The sequence below is a fragment of the Lissotriton helveticus genome, chromosome 6 (genome assembly GCF_964261635.1).
Source record: "Lissotriton helveticus chromosome 6, aLisHel1.1, whole genome shotgun sequence".
Taxonomy (NCBI): Eukaryota; Metazoa; Chordata; class Amphibia; order Caudata; family Salamandridae; genus Lissotriton; species Lissotriton helveticus.
The window spans coordinates 211416938-211435367 of NC_136067.1; the positions used below are offsets into that span (position 1 = coordinate 211416938).

The 18430-nt window shown below is 44.7% G+C and overlaps 1 protein-coding gene across 1 annotated transcript in view; it reads left to right on the plus strand.

Annotated features, from left to right (window-relative positions):
* Positions 1–18430, plus strand: part of LOC144762430 (methylmalonyl-CoA mutase, mitochondrial-like) — a 310401-nt gene that overhangs the window by 184348 nt on the left and 107623 nt on the right. Inside the window, 1 exon segment of the mRNA XM_078647612.1 lies at positions 10775–10890. Coding sequence (XP_078503738.1) covers positions 10775–10890 — 116 coding nt within the window.

Below are 18430 nucleotides of genomic sequence, written 5' to 3' on the forward strand. Positions count from 1 at the left end.
ACAAGGGACAGATACTTAACCGAGATCCTCAATCTCTAAAATTACACGCATGGCTCCTGACTTCTTAGAATTTCAGGACCTTCATATTCCTCAGGATTGCCGTGACATTTTAAGAAAGGTGCGAGCCCAAAGCATTTGTTTTTGCGAAGCACATTGAAGACTTATCGTCTTAAATGGAAGCGATTTTGCTCTTGGTGCATCTCAAACACTTTACACCCAATTAATGCTCCTGCAGAAAAAATTCTTCCTTATCTATTACTTTTGGCTCGCTCTGGTCTTTCCTTTTCATCAATAAAGGTCCATCTAGCGGCTCTATCCAGGTTCAGGAAGGTGGCCAACATTCACTCACTGTGTTCTTCATCTTTAATAAAACAGTTCATGAGAGGTCTTTTCAGAGTTTATCCTCCGGTTAGGCCTTCCCCACCGGAATGGGAACTCAAGACAGTTTCTTTCCAAATCCTACTACACCGGCGGAAAGAACACGGCATTCTTTGGACGTCAAGCGATGTTTGAAGTTTTACCTCCAAAGGACAAAAACCTTCAGAAAATCAGATCAGTTATTCGTGGCTTATGGCCAAACTACGCTGGGGAAAGCGGTCACTAAAGCCACAATTTCCAGGTGGATAGCCTCCGCCATCCATTCCTGCCATATCAAATCTAACAGACCACTTTTGAGAAATGTCAGGTCTCATTCTACGAGAGCTGTAGCAGCGTCTACAGCATAAATTGCAGGAGTGAAGTTGGAAAATATTTGCCGTGCTGCGACATGGAAGAATGTTCACACATTTACAAGTAGGGCTCCCGGTTTTATGGTGTTTATTTTTTCTACATTTCCGTCTGTATTTATCCATATTTATTTTTTGCCATTTTTTTCTGTATTTATCCATTTCTATTTTGTGTTTTCTGTATAAATGAAGCTGCCATGGGTATTTTCCACATTTATTTCACTGATAAATGTATACTCGCCTTTGAATGCCTAAAAGGTTTCAGCAGTATACCGTGCAATAGCGTTATCTGAAAACACTAGCACTGAAGAATAGCATCAATAACTGTAAATCTGCACGTAATTAAGCTTAACTAGGAAATGTGTTGCCTTTTTTTATTTCCCATAACTCTCAATCTGTAAACCTACTGACCTGGCACTCTTGATTGACAGCACAAAAAAAATCCAAAGAAGACCTATTTTCCTGTATTTAAAAATAAATACAGACAGGAAAAAAATAGTTTTCTGTCTGTATTTATCTGTAAAAACGGAAACCTGGGAGCCCTATTTACAAGACATTACGGCCTGCAATCGACAAGTCAAGAAGATGTGGCAGTTGGTCAAGCAGTCTTACGTCCTCTATTTCCATAGGAACAATTTCAGGTAACCCGTGTTCCTTCATTTTGTGGTTAAAATATACATATATATATATATATATATATATATATCCCCAACAATAACTTCACTTCTGTAACCATGAAGTACGAGCCACGCCGATCCAATATATATATATATATATTCACGCAATTCCACTGCCACCTAACCTATTTATATATATATATATGTGCAAACGTATTTATAGATGGACTGTGTATTATGTGTATATAGACATATTTCAATTTGCCTACTTATTATGTGTGATGTTCCTGGTTGATACTCTATGACTAATCCTTTTGAATCTAGTCATGTTTTAACTTTGACAATGTACTTACTTCACACTTGCTGGTTGTTAAATATGGTGTATTTGGGAGAGTATCGGTATAAGTCTCCCACCATCCGCAACCGAATCTTACCTGGCATACTGCTTGCTACTCTGATTCAGGCATGTGAATCTATGAAAGATACCCCAATACTGGATAAGAAAACAAGTTACTTACCTGTAACTTCAGTTATCCAGTATTGGTATCTTTCATAGATTTACATGCACCCACCCTCCTCCCCGGAGAGTCCGCTCTCTATTTTTGGGATACTCATTTCCTACTTGTGCTAACAAAAATCTGAGGAGAACTGGCACTGCAGAGAGTGTTCTAGAGGATGCTGTAAGCTGATTGGTTGGGACAAAGTCTTTAGTCCTATTGGCATAATGAGGTAGATAGGCTACTAGAGTTTAGAACTCAGGCCTTTCTCTTAGGCCTACTACTGTAATTTAACTTTGGCACTGCTTTTTTATATACCGTGGGACTCCCGCCTCGGCAGGAATGATTCAGGCATGTGAATCTATGAAAGATACCAATACTGGATAACTGAAGTTACAGATAAGTAACTTGTTTTCTTATCAGTTTTAAAGGATGGAGTAACCCCCACCTTGGTAGAGCCATCTCTTGCCCTGATGACCTTGAATAATTCTTAAACAGAACATTGCAAATAGCATTTTCCTTTTATTTATTTTTAATATGGGTTATGTGTGAGATTGTATTACAGACATTTTATGACAAAAGTGTTTTTGTTTCATGCAATATCCATTAAAAAAAATTCTTTTAGATCCAAACAAGAACTCAGATATGAGAAATGGGAGGATGTCACAGTGATTATTTGCAGTAGTATTAGTGAGTTTCTACTGTTACAATATTGGAAAAATACATCACTGTCCCTGAATATTAACTATAAATACATTTGAAATTTGAACAAGTGTGTCTGTGCACTGTTTGTGATCTGGCCAAAAGGACATGAGAAAGCTGAAACTGGATCATAAATTAAAAGCTGATCATCACAGAGGCCCCCAAAATATGTTTAGCCTAGGGTGCTCATAGTCCTTAAGAGGTCCCTGAGCCGCCACTGTTAGTTAGGAAAGAAGAGGATCACTGGCACTGTGGAATGTGGCTGGTTGCCCCTGGTTTCCTAATATATATTAGTGTAGGTTTGTCGTGATTGCAGATGCTCTGCACTTTCTCATTTCGAACATGAGACAACCATAATACTCCAGTCAACAATACGAAGGCCATCCCCTGGCCTTAGCAGGCATCAGGCATTTGCCCTTGGAGGCTGGAAGGGTGGGGGTCAGTTTTGGAGCAGTGGGGGCCAGTTTTGTTACTGGAGGGTGGGAGCCAGTGCGGCAAAATTGCCAGGGCTACTTTGGGTTCCCAGTCAGGCACTGCTTGCTCCATCAAACAGGCCTTCTCCGTTCCAGTACCTAAGTCAGTTATCTGCACAATAAATCGGGAACCCTGAGGCAGAACCACTGTCGCTGCACCCACACAGTCGGGTTCTTGGCGCACATTTCCATGGCTGGAGCGCACAGAGACCTCACACTGCCGTACACAAAGAAAGAAAATTAGAGGGAACATTAGTTATAACACCATTTCTTTTGCCATCACCAGGGGAGAAGACTTTACCAACTCAATTCTTCTTAAGCTTTAAAGATTCAGCTTCCGTAAGATGTGTTTCTTGCAACAAAACAATATGAGCATCTATTTTGGATAAGTATGGTAGTACTCGCTGTCTCTTAATAGGGGAATTCAAGACTTTAACATTCCATGTGACAATTTTTAAAAACATAAAATATCAATAGGAAGTGGATAACATAAAAAATCAGCCTTAAAACAATCGAAGTTCAGAGAAACATATGATACAGATAAATGAATAAAAACATTAAAACTCAAAAGATTAAAAGAAAGAAAAAAAAATCATATAGGTATAGAAAAGCATTACAGTTAAAGGGTGTAGATGGAGACCAAGAGAAAGAGTTACTGTGACATGGAAATACGATGAGAAGAGTTACAAAGGGGAGGATTGTCATACCTTAGAAAACTCCAAGACAAGAGAGAAGTGGGGGAGAATGAGGCCACATGGAAGTATGACACGTCCAGACTCCATGAGGGAAGGCGGGGAGGGTTGCAGAACAAACGGATACAACAGATGGATCATATGATCAGAATGCGAAACCTGTAAGGAGAGAAACAAGTGGACATCAAGCAACAGATCGTAGTGGGAACAGCAACATCTGCATTAGATAAACATGAAGGATTCGTTAGAGTAGTGCACAAATTTTAAAACCTGGAACGCAACAGAGCAAACTACTTAATATGCAGTGAGGAAGTGTCCATTGTCTCTGCGCTGCATGAATTGAGAAAACCTTTCAACCTTATAGGATCTTCATAAGTGGTGGTGTTGTTGTTATAGGTCACCTTAAAAAGACATGGGTGAAAAAGGCGAAATCGGGCACCAATAGAGCGAAGGCGTGGTCTCAAAAATAATGAGTTACCTAACCATGAAATATGTTTGATGGACCTAGCAGCCGCCAGGACCCTGAGCAGATCTGTGTATTCTAGAACTATACGATGACTCCTCTCGGTCTTCTCATGTTGGAAGTTGACGTAACAGAAGGAGGGCCCAGTCTGTGAGCTCTTTGAATATTGAGGGGAGATCCCATGGGTAGATTAAGAAGTTTTGGAAGGAAAGATTTGAAAAAGGCAATGGGGTCTAATCCTTCTGAGCCCTCTGGTAGACCATAAATGCGAAGATTATTTCTTCTGTTCCTGTTTGAGATTTTCGACCTGCTTCTGTAGCGAAGCCACTTGAAATTGAGTGAAATTCTACTTTAGTTTTAGAAGAGCCCAAAGATTGAATGTTCTGTTCTGCGATAGTAAGTCTCTCCTCCATTCGTGACCAACTATCTGTTAGAGTTTGTATTTTAGAATTTGTTTCTTCCACCAAAGGGCTAATAGCTCTGATTTCGTCCAACAGGAGGTCCATGTAGACAGATGAAGGTTGTTTAGGAGGAGAAGTGGGATCCTTTTTTAATCTTTTAATCGGCGTCTCATTAGCACGAGAGTGCATACGATTGGCCGATGTCGAAGTGCCTTTAGGCGATAAGTTTGTTGAATCTTCCACTTGTAGACGTTGTAAACGAGAGCTTAAATGAGAGGATAGATTATGCGATGAGGATGACAAATGGCAGCCGAGTCCAACTGCTTGAGACATACACCCAGCCAAGCACAAAGAGCCAAAGAGACCATCTCAGTGTGAAGACTTTGTGATTTAAGACAGAATGGGCTTAGGTGACGTACTAAAGCATTGTCATCAAGTACACACTGTCAAAGAGAGGCGGCCATCAGCCCAAAGACAAGCACCACATGAAGAGGAATGAGAACGTTTCTGTGAAGGCGAGCACAGCCTCCAGAAGGCTTATGCATAATTATTTACTCAAAAGAATTTGTAGTAGCGCAGATAAGTCAACAAAATATTCTCAGTGCTCAATAAATAGCAGCTAAGATGCTATTTTGTTTTAGGGGAGGCATGCCATGGAGATAGGAACGACAGGTGACTACATGCATAATATATAAAACTGGATAATGAAGCGACCAAGCCTATTTTAAAAGAAAGAAAGAGAGAGCAGGAGCATAGCATAAAATGAAGGTGAGCAGGGAAAAATAAACCTTCAGTGTACCTTTTGCTTCCTAGAATGCATAGCTGCCCCTCAGGGATTGACTGAAACATCTTCTGCTATTAACGCATGTGAGGAGATATCCGGATATCCAAGATGGCGGGCGTCACAAAGACTGAGCCGCTGAGGGACGAGCAAGACGTGCATTGAAGCAGTCACTTCTACCAACTTATGTAGGCCAGTGCTGTCGAAATGAAACACCTACAGGGTCGTCAGAAGGTTTTCTGGACTGCCGCTTCAGCCGTTGTACCGGGAGAGTCAAAGGACCGCTGCCATATTCAGTGGGCGCTAGCCATGCCCCCCCGGTTTGAGGGATTTTTTAAGGAAAGCTCTCATGTAGTCAGTTTTACTTTATCTGTTGCATATGCAACTCTGAGATAGAATCCACTCCTATTCTGACCGTGAAGTATTCAAGTTTAGTTGAATGTGTCTACCATTGGGGCACCTTTTTTCCTGAATTTGGTGTTTGAGTGCGATAGTGCCCGTATGTTAAGAACAGATTGTAGAATTGATTTGCAAGAAGACCTCTTTTTGACACAATTGTTTTTCATCCTTTGAGAGAAGGTCTCAGGCCTGCTCATAAGTGAAGAATTTAGCGATTGTGATGTACAGAGATGTGTGCGTTAACTAAAAGTGGTCAGTTTAAGAAAACTGTGCTGCACGTGGTCCTGCTTCACCCGCTCCAGCATAACTGTTATTATACTACACACACAGACTTCTGTTACACTACTGCAACTTATTCTATGGTAATCTTCCAAAAATGTGTTTAAAAAGTCTTCTGAATTCAGTAGGTCACCTAATGTGGGATTGAGAAATATGGCTCATGTTTCATAAGCAGCACCAGAAGTTACCTCGATTTACTTAAGACGCTGGACTTAGTTTAAAATGGAATATTATTATTTTAAGTGTCTGCACCACTTGGAAATTTCTTACCTGCAAAACGAGACTGGCCACTTCCCACCCCACAAATTCTTTGTTGATCCTCTCAACTGATGTCTGTCTACTGGGACAACATAACAGAACAGTACTACAAGGGTCATTTAGTTAAAGGGGAAGTAAAGTGGACGAGGTGTGGCACAGCGGCTAGGGCGACTGACGCTGGGATCTGGGGCTCACGGTTCGATCCCCAGCACCGGCGGCAGGTCAGCCCAGCACCATGTGACTCTGGGAAATAGCTTGTTTAATCTTCCCGAGGGCCCCCAGGGCCGGGACACTACTTCAGAGGTAGCTGTGCACTTTACAAATACCGGTATTTCATTTCATTTCAAGCAGGGCATCTGCTATCCCCCACATGATTTTCTGCTTTACAAAACCTGCAATTTCACCACCTCATTTTGGCCTCATTTTTGCCCAGAGGGACATTAGTTTCCCAAAGTGAAGCATCGGCTAACTACTATCAGAAACCTTTATTTGTTAGCCCATCCATGACCAAGCTGCTGACCCTCTGCACCACAGCATATTTTCATTGTATCATGATGGTTGTGTAATTGAAAAATTCAGAAATGTTCCAGATGCACAGGGAGAAAACTTACTTTGTGTCAGAGACATTTATTTGTTTTTCATAAGCAAACGTCTGCTTTTGAGGTTTGTTTCTGGAAAAATAAATCTGAGTGAGCAGCCATGGCATGGGCAGCGATCGGAAACTGCAGTTACGCAAAACACTCCTGTTGTGCAGGTGAGATCAAGTTTGGAAAAGTTATACAGGCAACAGGGCCAGAAACTTACAATCTGATGGCAGTTCTCCCCCAGGCCAGCGGAAAGTACACTTCCACTGCCCTAGCCAGTTGGTGGGCTATGATTGGGGTCTAAATGACCCCAATAAGTGTTTAATGAATGCTTTTATGTATGGAAAATTGACTCCGGAATGGCTAAGATGTAAGATGATGTTCTAAGACATAGACTGGTTCGTTAAGGTGGTAGGTAGCCTGGATATTCCAGAATACCGCCTAGGTAGCTTTTCCAGACACCGTGGCACTAAAGTTTTTTCTTTTCTTTCACAACCGATTTTATTGTTCACAGGCCAAATAAGCCCAGGAAGACCAGGGCAGTATATTGTATGCATAACATGGCATTAGTAAAGATGTCGTCTACTTCAAAATGTATTTTTCGAGAAAATGAGGATATATAGGACTGAATCAAACAAAGATGAACAGTATAAACAAAGAACAGCAGTGTCACAATGTCCATGTATTCATTATCGGTTATTGACTCCATTCGTGATTTGTTAGCATAAATACAGTTGGTCTCAGTGCACATAACTTTGGATCTTCATGGCAAACCATCAGTACATCTTTTCGGGGGTGATAGGTTCAAGATATAAGCCCCGATAATCAGCCCACCGCTTCCATATTTTTGTGCGTTTCTGAGGACATCCCAGTGCCTTAAAAATCAGAATTTCCAGCCCCATGGAGAAATCAAGGCCTGTTTCCATGCCCCAACAGAAGGCGGCAAAGTCGCCTTCCAAGCCTTGGCAATGTCCCATCTAGCCGCATGCACAAGGGGGACGCAATCATCCCAGCGCGCCAAAGCCTGTAGCTAGTGAAGTATACCCTGTGGAGGTACTAGAATTGTATAAGTCGAAGGCGCGTCGCAATGGCCGCACAGCGCGGATATTCAAGGGCCTCAACCCAGTCGTCTTGGTGAAGTGGACCCAAGTCTTCCTGCCAGGCCGCTCTGGTCTTGTGGAGTCTGGTGTGACTATTAGTGACTAAGGTTCAGTATAGTGCCGTGATTTTGTGTGCGCGCCCATCTCTCCTAAAAACACCTTTTCCTCAATGGGGTTAAAGTCAGTAATAGTGTCTAGCTGGGCAAGGCATAGGGAGAATGTGTGATGAAATTGAAGATATTTATAAAATTGGGATCGGGGCATTTGAAAGTCAGATTGTAGCTGTTGGAAGGACTTAAGGGTCAGACCGTGAAGAACATCGCCAACCGTTGAGTTCCCAATAGTGTCCCAGCCTACAAACCCCAGGAGTACAAGCAATTGCAGAAGGAGGCCATTGCGCCAAAGAGGAGTCTCCTTAGTCTTCCCCACCACCTGATCCTGCGCAGTGCCTGTCGCCTAATCACAAAAACCGTCCGGGTTGCGGGTGGTAGCGACTGGAGTTTTGCACTAGAGTATAGGATCAAGTGTAGAGATTTCTACGTCTATCGCCATACCACCAATCGTTTAAGATGAGGAGATGGGACACAGTATGGTAGACCTGGATGTCTGGGGTCGCAGGACCACCACAGTACGTGGACTGAAACCATGCTCGTAGTGCTACCTGCATGGTGCCCCACCCCAAAGAAAGTGACTAAGGACTGCATTTAATTACCAAAACCATGTATGTGGTATTGTGTAGGCATTGTTTTCGAGTTGATAGAGTAGGCAGGGTAGCGAGACCATTTTAAAAATGGCCGATCTGCCGAACCGTGTCAGGGGCAGATGTGACCAGAAGCCAACATGTTGTCTAGTCTGAGGCAGCAGAGAGGCTAGATTTTTGGTCCAGGAGCCGAGTTGGGACGCCGACAGGGATACCCCAAAATACCTAAAGCCATCTGGCACCACCGTCACCTCCTGTGTCCAAATCCCAAGCTTATCATCAGCGCACAGAGACCACAGGAAAGACTAGCAAGCGTTCTTATAAAGTCCGAAGTTTTGGCCTAAAATTTCCGTTATTCGAAGCAGATGTGGGCCGGATCTATTTGGTCGTGTGAAAAAGAATAAAAAATCGTCCGCATTGAGCGCTATATGATCGGAAACCTCACATGACCACTGGTAGCCACATACCTGGGCGTTGATTCGTACCCAGGCCACAAGGGGTTCCATGGCGAGTGCAAGTAGATATGGAGATAAAGGGCATCCCTGCCCAGTGCCTCTTACAATGTGCAACGGCTGAGAGATTGAGTCAGCGATCCGCACCGTGGTGGTGATGTCCGTGTATAGTAGGAAAATATTTTTAAAAAGTCTAGGGCCTATGTTTAGGCAGCCCAATTGTTCGAAGAGATGGGTCCAGCTGAGGGAATCGAAGGTCTTATCGATATCGACGAGAAGGAGTGCAGCTGGCAAATTCAGCCGATCTACGGAGGCAATGGCATTGTGTGCGCGACGAATATTGTGTCGGGAGGTGCGGCTGGGCATAAAGCCCGCCTGGTCGGGATGGACTAATGTTTGAAATGTGTGGGACAATGCGGTTTGCAATGATTTTGGCCAAGAGTTTGGCCCCCACATTAAGTAAGGAGATTGGTCTGTATGAGGCATGCAGTTCTGGGGGTCGGCCCAGTTTCAAGAAGATAACTATTTCGGTGTGACGCCAGTTAGCCGGGAGGTGGCCATCCTCCACAGCAGCATGGAGAGCCGCCAAATAATGTGTTGATATTTGGGGAGGAGTATTTCTTGTAAAACTCACACGGAAACCTGTTTGGGCCCGGAGTTTTACCTGAGCGCATATCGGCAAGAGCATTCTGAACCTCTTCTGTTGTAACCGGGGCATCTAGGTCATCGCGCACAGAATTTGGCAGGGATGTCCTTAGGGTTTTGGCAATGTCCCAGACCGAGACAACACACCAGTCGAACTGTAGATATCAGAGGGTTAATTAGTGGAAACATCATGAAAAAGCTTGCTAACAAGGGATATATTTTAAAAATGTATTTTTAAAATCTACATCCTATCCAAGTGCATATGATATGAATGGTAGTTATGATAAAGATCAGCTTGCCAATATCCACAAAGATTGTAAGGAGGGTAAACCGTAAAATATATTGCAACTTACTGATCAAGTCCTAAAGCTTTCCCTGTACCAATATTTATAAACCCACTCTCTCCTCTTTGGCTAGGTAAACTAACCTTCGAACCATATGAAGGTCTAATTCGAGTTTCAAAGAGGGATCACACCCACATGCCTCCTCTGTACAATTAAGCCAATGTTCAGTGAAAAAACAGCATCTGCTGTTCTAGTCTGCATTGAAAGGAAGGCTGATAAGCCCACAGTGTGAAGGTTAAGTGCTCCTCCAAGTAGCCTTCAGCACTGCTTGGGCTTGAACCTGAGTCTCTGGCACGAAGTCCCCTCTATTTTTTTCAGACTCAGTTATTAGTTTGTGTGTCATGTCTATTCATTGTTGAATCTTTCAGAATAAACAATTAACAGAAAAAGACCTTGGCACCCTTTCACTTACTTACATTGTATGAAATGTTGCTTTTGTTTTAAAAATAATAAACGAGAAATGGACACGTCAATTTTCCATGAAACTTTGACATGGAAAAGAGTAATTGGAACATGAGATTTGATTCATACCAACTAATAAGAATATATTTAGGCAGGCTTGATTATCATGAAACAAGGATCAATAACATGAATAAATGTGTTTTTTATTAGGCAGATAGACAAATATCTTTCTGCAGCTTTTATGTTTTTTCTCTCTGCAGGTAAAAGCTTGCAGGGATAGTGTAGCAGCACAGCGTTGCCTTGATGCCATTACTGAATCGGCTGCCACAGGAAAAGGTAATATTCTTGGCCTTGCAGTGGAAGCAGCACGTGCAAGGTAAGACAGCATGTCAATTTCTCAGTTATATAAACCATTTTAGACCCAAGTCAGATTGTTTTTTGAGTCCTGCAATCGGTTTTTAAATTATCATCTTGTTCTCTTCTCAGTTTATCTGTGTACCATTTTTGACCATCATTTATCCAATAATTTGCTTTCTAAGACCAGCATTTCTTTTTAGTTCTCATTAGATCCCAAATCAGTTGCATATATGTGTGTGTGTGTGTGTGTGTGTGTGTGTGTGTGTGTGTGTGTGTGTGTGTGTGTGTGTGTATATATATATATATATGTGTATTTACACACACATTATATTGTGGGGTAGTTCTATAGTACATGTGTTCACATGAATTCACATGACGGTAAATCAACACTGAGATCATATTAAAAGAGATCTCCGAAGAGGCAGAGCTAGCCAGGTTCCGATGATCGGAAGTGTAGGCTCTTGTTTAAATGGCATTCTGTATGCTTACTTAGGTACATTCCGAATGGTATCTTCTTGAGAGGTTTGTGGGAGTGAAATCAGCAGAGTTATGCCCTCCAAGTAGGGTATGGTGGCTATATTCGAGGGGTTGCAGACTCTTCCTCACCAGCTGGAAGGATTCATGGAGACAAAGAATGAGAAGATGGTTAATAGAAAATTACTTGGAAGGTTGCAATGGTTTAGCAATACTGATTGCCCTCATTCAGACAAGAAACTTTGGGAAGTAAATTGTAGGGCGAAGTACTCCGGTAGATCATTGACCAATAACATTCATCTTATCTCAGTGCAAGAGACTGGGGTAGGCCTTTATAGAGAGGGAACTGGAGGGCACCTATTTGAGAGTGGGTAATGAATTGAGGAGGGCCACTGTTCTATTTAACTAGGCTAAGATCGTAAAGGAAACATAAAGCAGATGCCTTGAAGATGCACTCAAAGGGGTGTTGAACTCCAAGAGAAGGAGCTAGGGGACTATACTGATGCACTAAACCAAGATATGCAAGCAGTGGAAAAAGAAACTTGTCTTTATTTACTAATGCTACTTCTAAGCATAGGGAAAAAGGGAACAATATTAGTTGTCAACCCAAAGGAGGTAAATGCAAATGCACCACTTGCAAGTTAGTGAAATGCTCGTAGGGCATCCACTCAATAGCCATGATTCCCACTCAGGATGTAGACATTTTAACACACGAAATTTCAAACAGGGAGATATCAAAATGGTGTGAGTGGGACCGGTCACCTAGTGTTGAAGTGTGCAACAGGGAATTGGGTAATTGAGACATTTCTTCATGTTGTGATCACACTCCAGTTGGGAAGCTAGGGCCATTCAAGAGATACTGATGTTCTATTGTGTGTATGGCTGTATGCACAGCCTCAGTTTCTACCTTTGTCTTCTAGACGCAGGTTGATGGTGGCAGCAGCAAATTCCACATTTTATACCCCATTTCAAAGGGGAAACTTGTAATTCGAGTTTTTATTGTATCTGGGTATTGTTGTTTGTCACATACAATAAGTAATACCAAAATACCATGGCGCTCATGATCAATGCGAATGTGAAGATTTGTGCACACCTGTATTTGTATATTAAAGCAAGGAATATTTTTCCCAATACTTTTTTTCATTGTGCTTAAGGAGATTATTCAATTTTTGTCCCTTTTTTCACATTGGGAGAAAGACAATACCGTCTAACCAATTTGGAAGGATTACAGATTCTGATTTTTCCTTTGAAAAGTCAGAACAAGGCAGAATCTCTACTGAAAGTGGGGAAGGTGCAATGTTTTAGTAGGTTGTCGTCCGATATGATGGATTTGAGGAGTGTGGGTATCTTCGTAAGCTTTTTACAGTGGAGATTGAAATCTCCCAAGAAAATGTCATCACAAGAGAAGCTGAGTTGATCAGTGAAGTAATATGTTAAACCATCAGTGGAATACTTTGCTGACAGGTGGGTCATATAAGATCTTCAGATTCAGTGTTAGGATCTTGTATTTGTAATCGCCTCAGGGAGGCAACGGAATGGGGAAGAGTTTGCATTCAAGGGCTTCCTTATGGTAGTAAAAGTTCATTTTGGTGAGAGAAGATGATTCCTGCAACTCTGCATGACCAGGTCAACAATTGATTGTATTAAGGACTTTTATCTTTGAAAATTGTGGTAATTAGATGTGTTGTGAGAGCTGTGATAATAAGTAGTTGGGTATGTGGGGGCATGGGCTGGTAGGTGCAGTGTGCATGGAGGAATGCTCTGAAGCATTGCGGTTCTAGTGTGTTGGGGTTTACAGAGCTAGCTGTGGTAAGTGAGGTACAACGGGCAGAAGGACTAGGAGAGCTGTCCCTGAAACACGATCCTGGTGGGAGAGAGAAATTGAAAGTGTGGTTTGCGGACTTTTTATCATCTTATACACGTGATCCAGCTTCAGTTTGATGTCAGGCAGTTCATTTCGGATACAAAACAAGAGATTTGTTCTGTTCTGTAGTAAACATATGTAATAAAGTATAAGGCAAGTAATCACACCTATCATGCCTATGGGTGGAGAACTAGTTTGTGTGATTTTATTTTGGTGTAGGTGGTCTGCATCAAGAGGTTGGCTGACAGAGGGAAATTGTGTCTAGAGTTACTGGGAGACCAATAGGCAAAAAGGGGCCCCCTGGGAAAACGAATATAGGGCAGACTAGCAGGGTAAACAAGAGCTAATTCCAAGAAACAGAACAATCTGCCCCTTTTAATATATATCAAGGCTCCAATAGAGTCCTACAATGGTCATTGGGCCAAAGCCCGCGGTGTATTGCGCGTGAGCCTACCTGCACGCTGCCTGGGGTCCCGACCTGCTTCAGCCTTGCCTGGGGTCCCGACCTGCTTCAGCCTTGCCTGGGGACCCGAGTGACTTCAGCCTTGCCGACCGGAGTTGCTGCCTGTTTACAACTGCACCAGCTGTCTCCTCCCCCCGCCGCAGCCCTCGAACACCGGGACTGCCGCAGAGCGGGGGAGTAGAGACTACAGCCCCCAGAAGCCTCCGCGACTGGCCCGGAAGTCGCGTTGAGGCTTAGCGCCCGGAGGCACCGTTAAGGGGCTGGCCTTGCGGCGGAGCGGGTGTCATTGTGCCAAAGCCCGCGGTGTATTGCGCGTGAGCCTACCTGCACGCTGCCTGGGGTCCCGACCTGCTTCAGCCTTGCCTGGGGACCCAAGTGACTTCAGCCTTGCCGACCGGAGTTGCTGCCTGTTTACAACTGCACCAGCTGTCTCCTCCCCCCGCCGCAGCCCTCGAACACCGGAACTGCCGCAGAGCGGGGGAGTAGAGACTACAGCCCCCAGAAGCCTCCGCGACTGGCCTGGAAGTCGCGTTGAGGCTTAGCGCCCGGAGGCACCGTTAAAGGGGCTGGCCTTGCGGCGGAGCGGGTGTCATTGTGCCAAAGCCCGCGGTGTATTGCGCGTGAGCCTACCTGCACGCTGCCTGGGGTCCCGACCTGCTTCAGCCTTGCCTGGGGTCCCGACCTGCTTCAGCCTTGCCTGGGGACCCGAGTGACTTCAGCCTTGCCGACCGGAGTTGCTGCCTGTTTACAACTGCACCAGCTGTCTCCTCCCCCCGCCGCAGCCCTCGAACACCGGGACTGCCGCAGAGCGGGGGAGTAGAGACTACAGCCCCCAGAAGCCTCCGCGACTGGCCCGGAAGTCGCGTTGAGGCTTAGCGCCCGGAGGCACCGTTAAAGGGGCTGGCCTTGCGGCGGAGCGGGTGTCATTGTGCCAAAGCCCGCGGTGTATTGCGCGTGAGCCTACCTGCACGCTGCCTGGGGTCCCGACCTGCTTCAGCCTTGCCTGGGGACCCGAGTGACTTCAGCCTTGCCGACCGGAGTTGCTGCCTGTTTACAACTGCACCAGCTGTCTCCTCCCCCCGCCGCAGCCCTCGAACACTGGGACTGCCGCAGAGCGGGGGAGTAGAGACTACAGCCCCCAGAAGCCTCCGCGACTGGCCCGGAAGTCGCGTTGAGGCTTAGCGCCCGGAGGCACCGTTAAAGGGGCTGGCCTTGCGGCGGAGCGGGTGTCATTGTGCCAAAGCCCGCGGTGTATTGCGCGTGAGCCTACCTGCACGCTGCCTGGGGTCCCGACCTGCTTCAGCCTTGCCTGGGGTCCCGACCTGCTTCAGCCTTGCCTGGGGACCCGAGTGACTTCAGCCTTGCCGACCGGAGTTGCTGCCTGTTTACAACTGCACCAGCTGTCTCCTCCCCCCGCTGCAGCCCTCGAACACCGGGACTGCCGCAGAGCGGGGGAGTAGAGACTACAGCCCCCAGAAGCCTCCGCGACTGGCCCGGAAGTCGCGTTGAGGCTTTGCGCCCGGAGGCACCGGTAAAGGGGCTGGCCTTCCCGCGTCGCGGGACCGCGCGCGGGGCCGTGCTCTGGGCTAAGCCCGGGCAAAGGGCGGGCCCTCAGAGGCCTGAGGAGCCTGGGCTGGGCCACAAATCCTGGTCGATTCAATTGCGTGCCAAAAGTTAATTATATAACCAACCAAATACAGCTCTCTGTCAATAGCGGATATGGAGCCCAAACCCAAGGATAAGACTATGGTTAAAAAAACGCCGATTCATACACGCTCGGTTACAAGGAACACTGTTACAGCAAAAACTCCACTACCATCTCTAACTGCAATCGACCGCATGCTACAACAGACAATCGTGTTAGTAGCTAACGCCATTCAAAATACGGAGAGACGTTTATCTTTACCACCCAGTGATTGCTTAATCTTACAGTCATCACAAACTGAAGATCTCACAGTAAATAACACAAATAACATAAATGTGACATCACTCTCAAATGATTCTATATTAATGCAATCTTATACAGGTCTCCCTGGGGCTGAGTTAATTCAAGTGGAAGACAATCTCACAGACCCTGCTGTGTTTAAAGATAGGGAAAGCCGACTGTCTTTAACTCCTAACTTGATAACCAATGATACACCGGTTGGGGCTTTGGGGCCGAGTAATGTGCTCAATGCCAGCGCGGTATTGATTCCCTGCGATATCGAAGATCTCATCCCTACAGCCGACCCACTTAACAGCTGTGCAGACAACACGACCGATCATGGCTCTGTCCACTGTAGACCTAGACGCACATGCAACAGGAAATTATTGGCCCCAAGTTGGGTGTATGTGAAACAAAGGGGCAGGAAAAAGAAGGCAACATCACCGTTATTAGACCAGGCGAACGGTGGAGAGCCGTCACCACCGCAGCCCAGCTTAAATGTAGGACTAAGGGATAACTCTAACCCAACTGCACTTAATGGGGAGTCTTTAATGTGTCACCTTAGGGATGTCATGAAGCTCCTTATTGCCCCTCTAACTGACAAACTGGAGTTGATCTGCAAAAAAGTGGAAAACTTGGAGAAATTGGGCCTCGCCAAGTTAGAAATCCTCGAACATCTGGGTACACAAGTTATACCAAGTTCTTTGCACGCACCCCCCAGGAATGAGGACAATTCGACCGTTAGCAATACAATAAAAATACCGGGTATACCCGCCAGAAATGTGGCCCCCGTGGCAGTCACAGGCAAGCTCGGCAACCCAAATACCAATAGTTCTGATATTGCTAAAAGAGGGCCTAATGGGGCCAGAGGAAGTGAGGCAACGGGCCATGTGTCAGTAAACGGGAACCCTCCAGCACGCAGCTACTATAACAATACTATACCCGCTGTGATCAATCTCCCGCCAGAAAGCAGACCATATGTGGCAATTCTTGCCAATGTCCCGAAACTGAAACCCTCTCAATTTGAAAATACCGAGACACTAAAAAACAAAATTCTGTACTGGCTTGCTCACAACTGCAGATTCCCCCTAAGAGGGGCAAGTCAAATCCTCTCAACCCAAAGGGTAGGGTGGGTGGGACCTAGTAAAAAGGAAATAAGTGGGGACTGTGTAATCATAAATTATAAAACCACTGAATGGGCAAGGGACTCTATCTTGAATGCACCGATCCCATCAGATAATGATTATAATACCACCTTGTTCCCCCTGGACTACTTTTATAGGAACCAGGTGGGATTTAAAATTCCTGTGCAGAACTTTAAACACCCCAGAGCAATACATATGTCTCACCTGCCTGTACAGCAGGCACCAGTACAACTAGCTGAGCACCCAAGGATTGCTTATGACTATGGCACCCATTATGTACCACAGCAATTACCGAACCTAATTAGAACACCAAACCCCAATTATTTTAATAACCCCAATGTACCTGGGCCAGGAATTAGCGTTTACGACCAATATGCAGTTCCAACAGCTAACAGGTTCCAGATATTTAACTCCCTAGATGAGAATGATTGACTAGGGGGTACTCACGCTGCTAAGCCACCCGATATTGAGGCCCCCGGGTCGATAGACACTGTCTTAGCAAACTTAAATGACTCAACCCTGACAGATGTAATTATATGCACTGGCGATAACCAATTGGAAACCCCGTTAACACCTTTAACCACAACTATTACTGACCCACCACATGTAACTTTAGAAGAGAACCTAAGGGCCATTACTTGGAACATAGCAGGGATAGCTTCTAAGGTAACTACCCCCATCTGGGATGATGTCATTAAACAGGGCTTCGACATAATCTGTCTGCAAGAAACCTGGCACATGGATGAAATACACGTCGAAGGATACACTTCTTTTAGTGTGAAGGCGGTGGCATCCCAGGCTGGCAGAGCCAAAGGAGGACTAGTGACCTTGGTATCCACCGCATTGACGGAGTTTAGTGTTAGCCATCATGTAGTAGTTGAAGAGCATGCTTCCGTTTTGCGCATGGCCCATAGTAGATGCAGAGATTTAATAGTAGTAAACTTCTACAATAACATTGTGGGGCCCAAACGGGGAATGATTATTTCTGACATAGAGCGGGCCATTGATGCGACTCTATCAAGAACATCTAAATCAGCCGCAATCTTATGGGTAGGAGATTTTAATATTAAAACATGTAACTATGCTCTTAAGGGGGCCTGTGGCCATAGGGAGGGGTACTCAGGAAGGGATACTAGTGTATATAACCATTTCCCACATAATAACTATGGCAGCGCATTAAAAAACCTATTAGCCAAATATGACCTGGATCTTTTAGAATGTAATAAGAACAAAAACAATGTTGTGTCCAACATTCCATGGAAGAAACAGCCAATCATTTATTGATCACATTATGATATCCTGTTGCGTAGTTTACTCCAATGTGTGAGTAATCGAACAATCAGTAAGTGATCACAATAGTGTAACCGTTGAACTATTGGAATGGGGGGCCAAAAGGAATGTCTATGGTCAACCAATTCATGACATTGCGGCTGAAAGACCAAACGGGATGAGGGTGAAATGGATAAAAGTTGACCCAACTCATTTTGTAGCCAATGTGATCTTAAAATGTAGCAGTGAGGTGGAGTATTGTCTGTCTTCTAATACATGTCCGCGAACCTTGTTATCCAACTTTCTAAACATTACAAAAATGATTGAGAAATCCTTGATATACAGTAATCGGAAATTAAGGAAGGTCAAGGCTGTGTGGTTTGATGAACATTGTGCCCAGTCACTAAAAAAGCTAAAAAC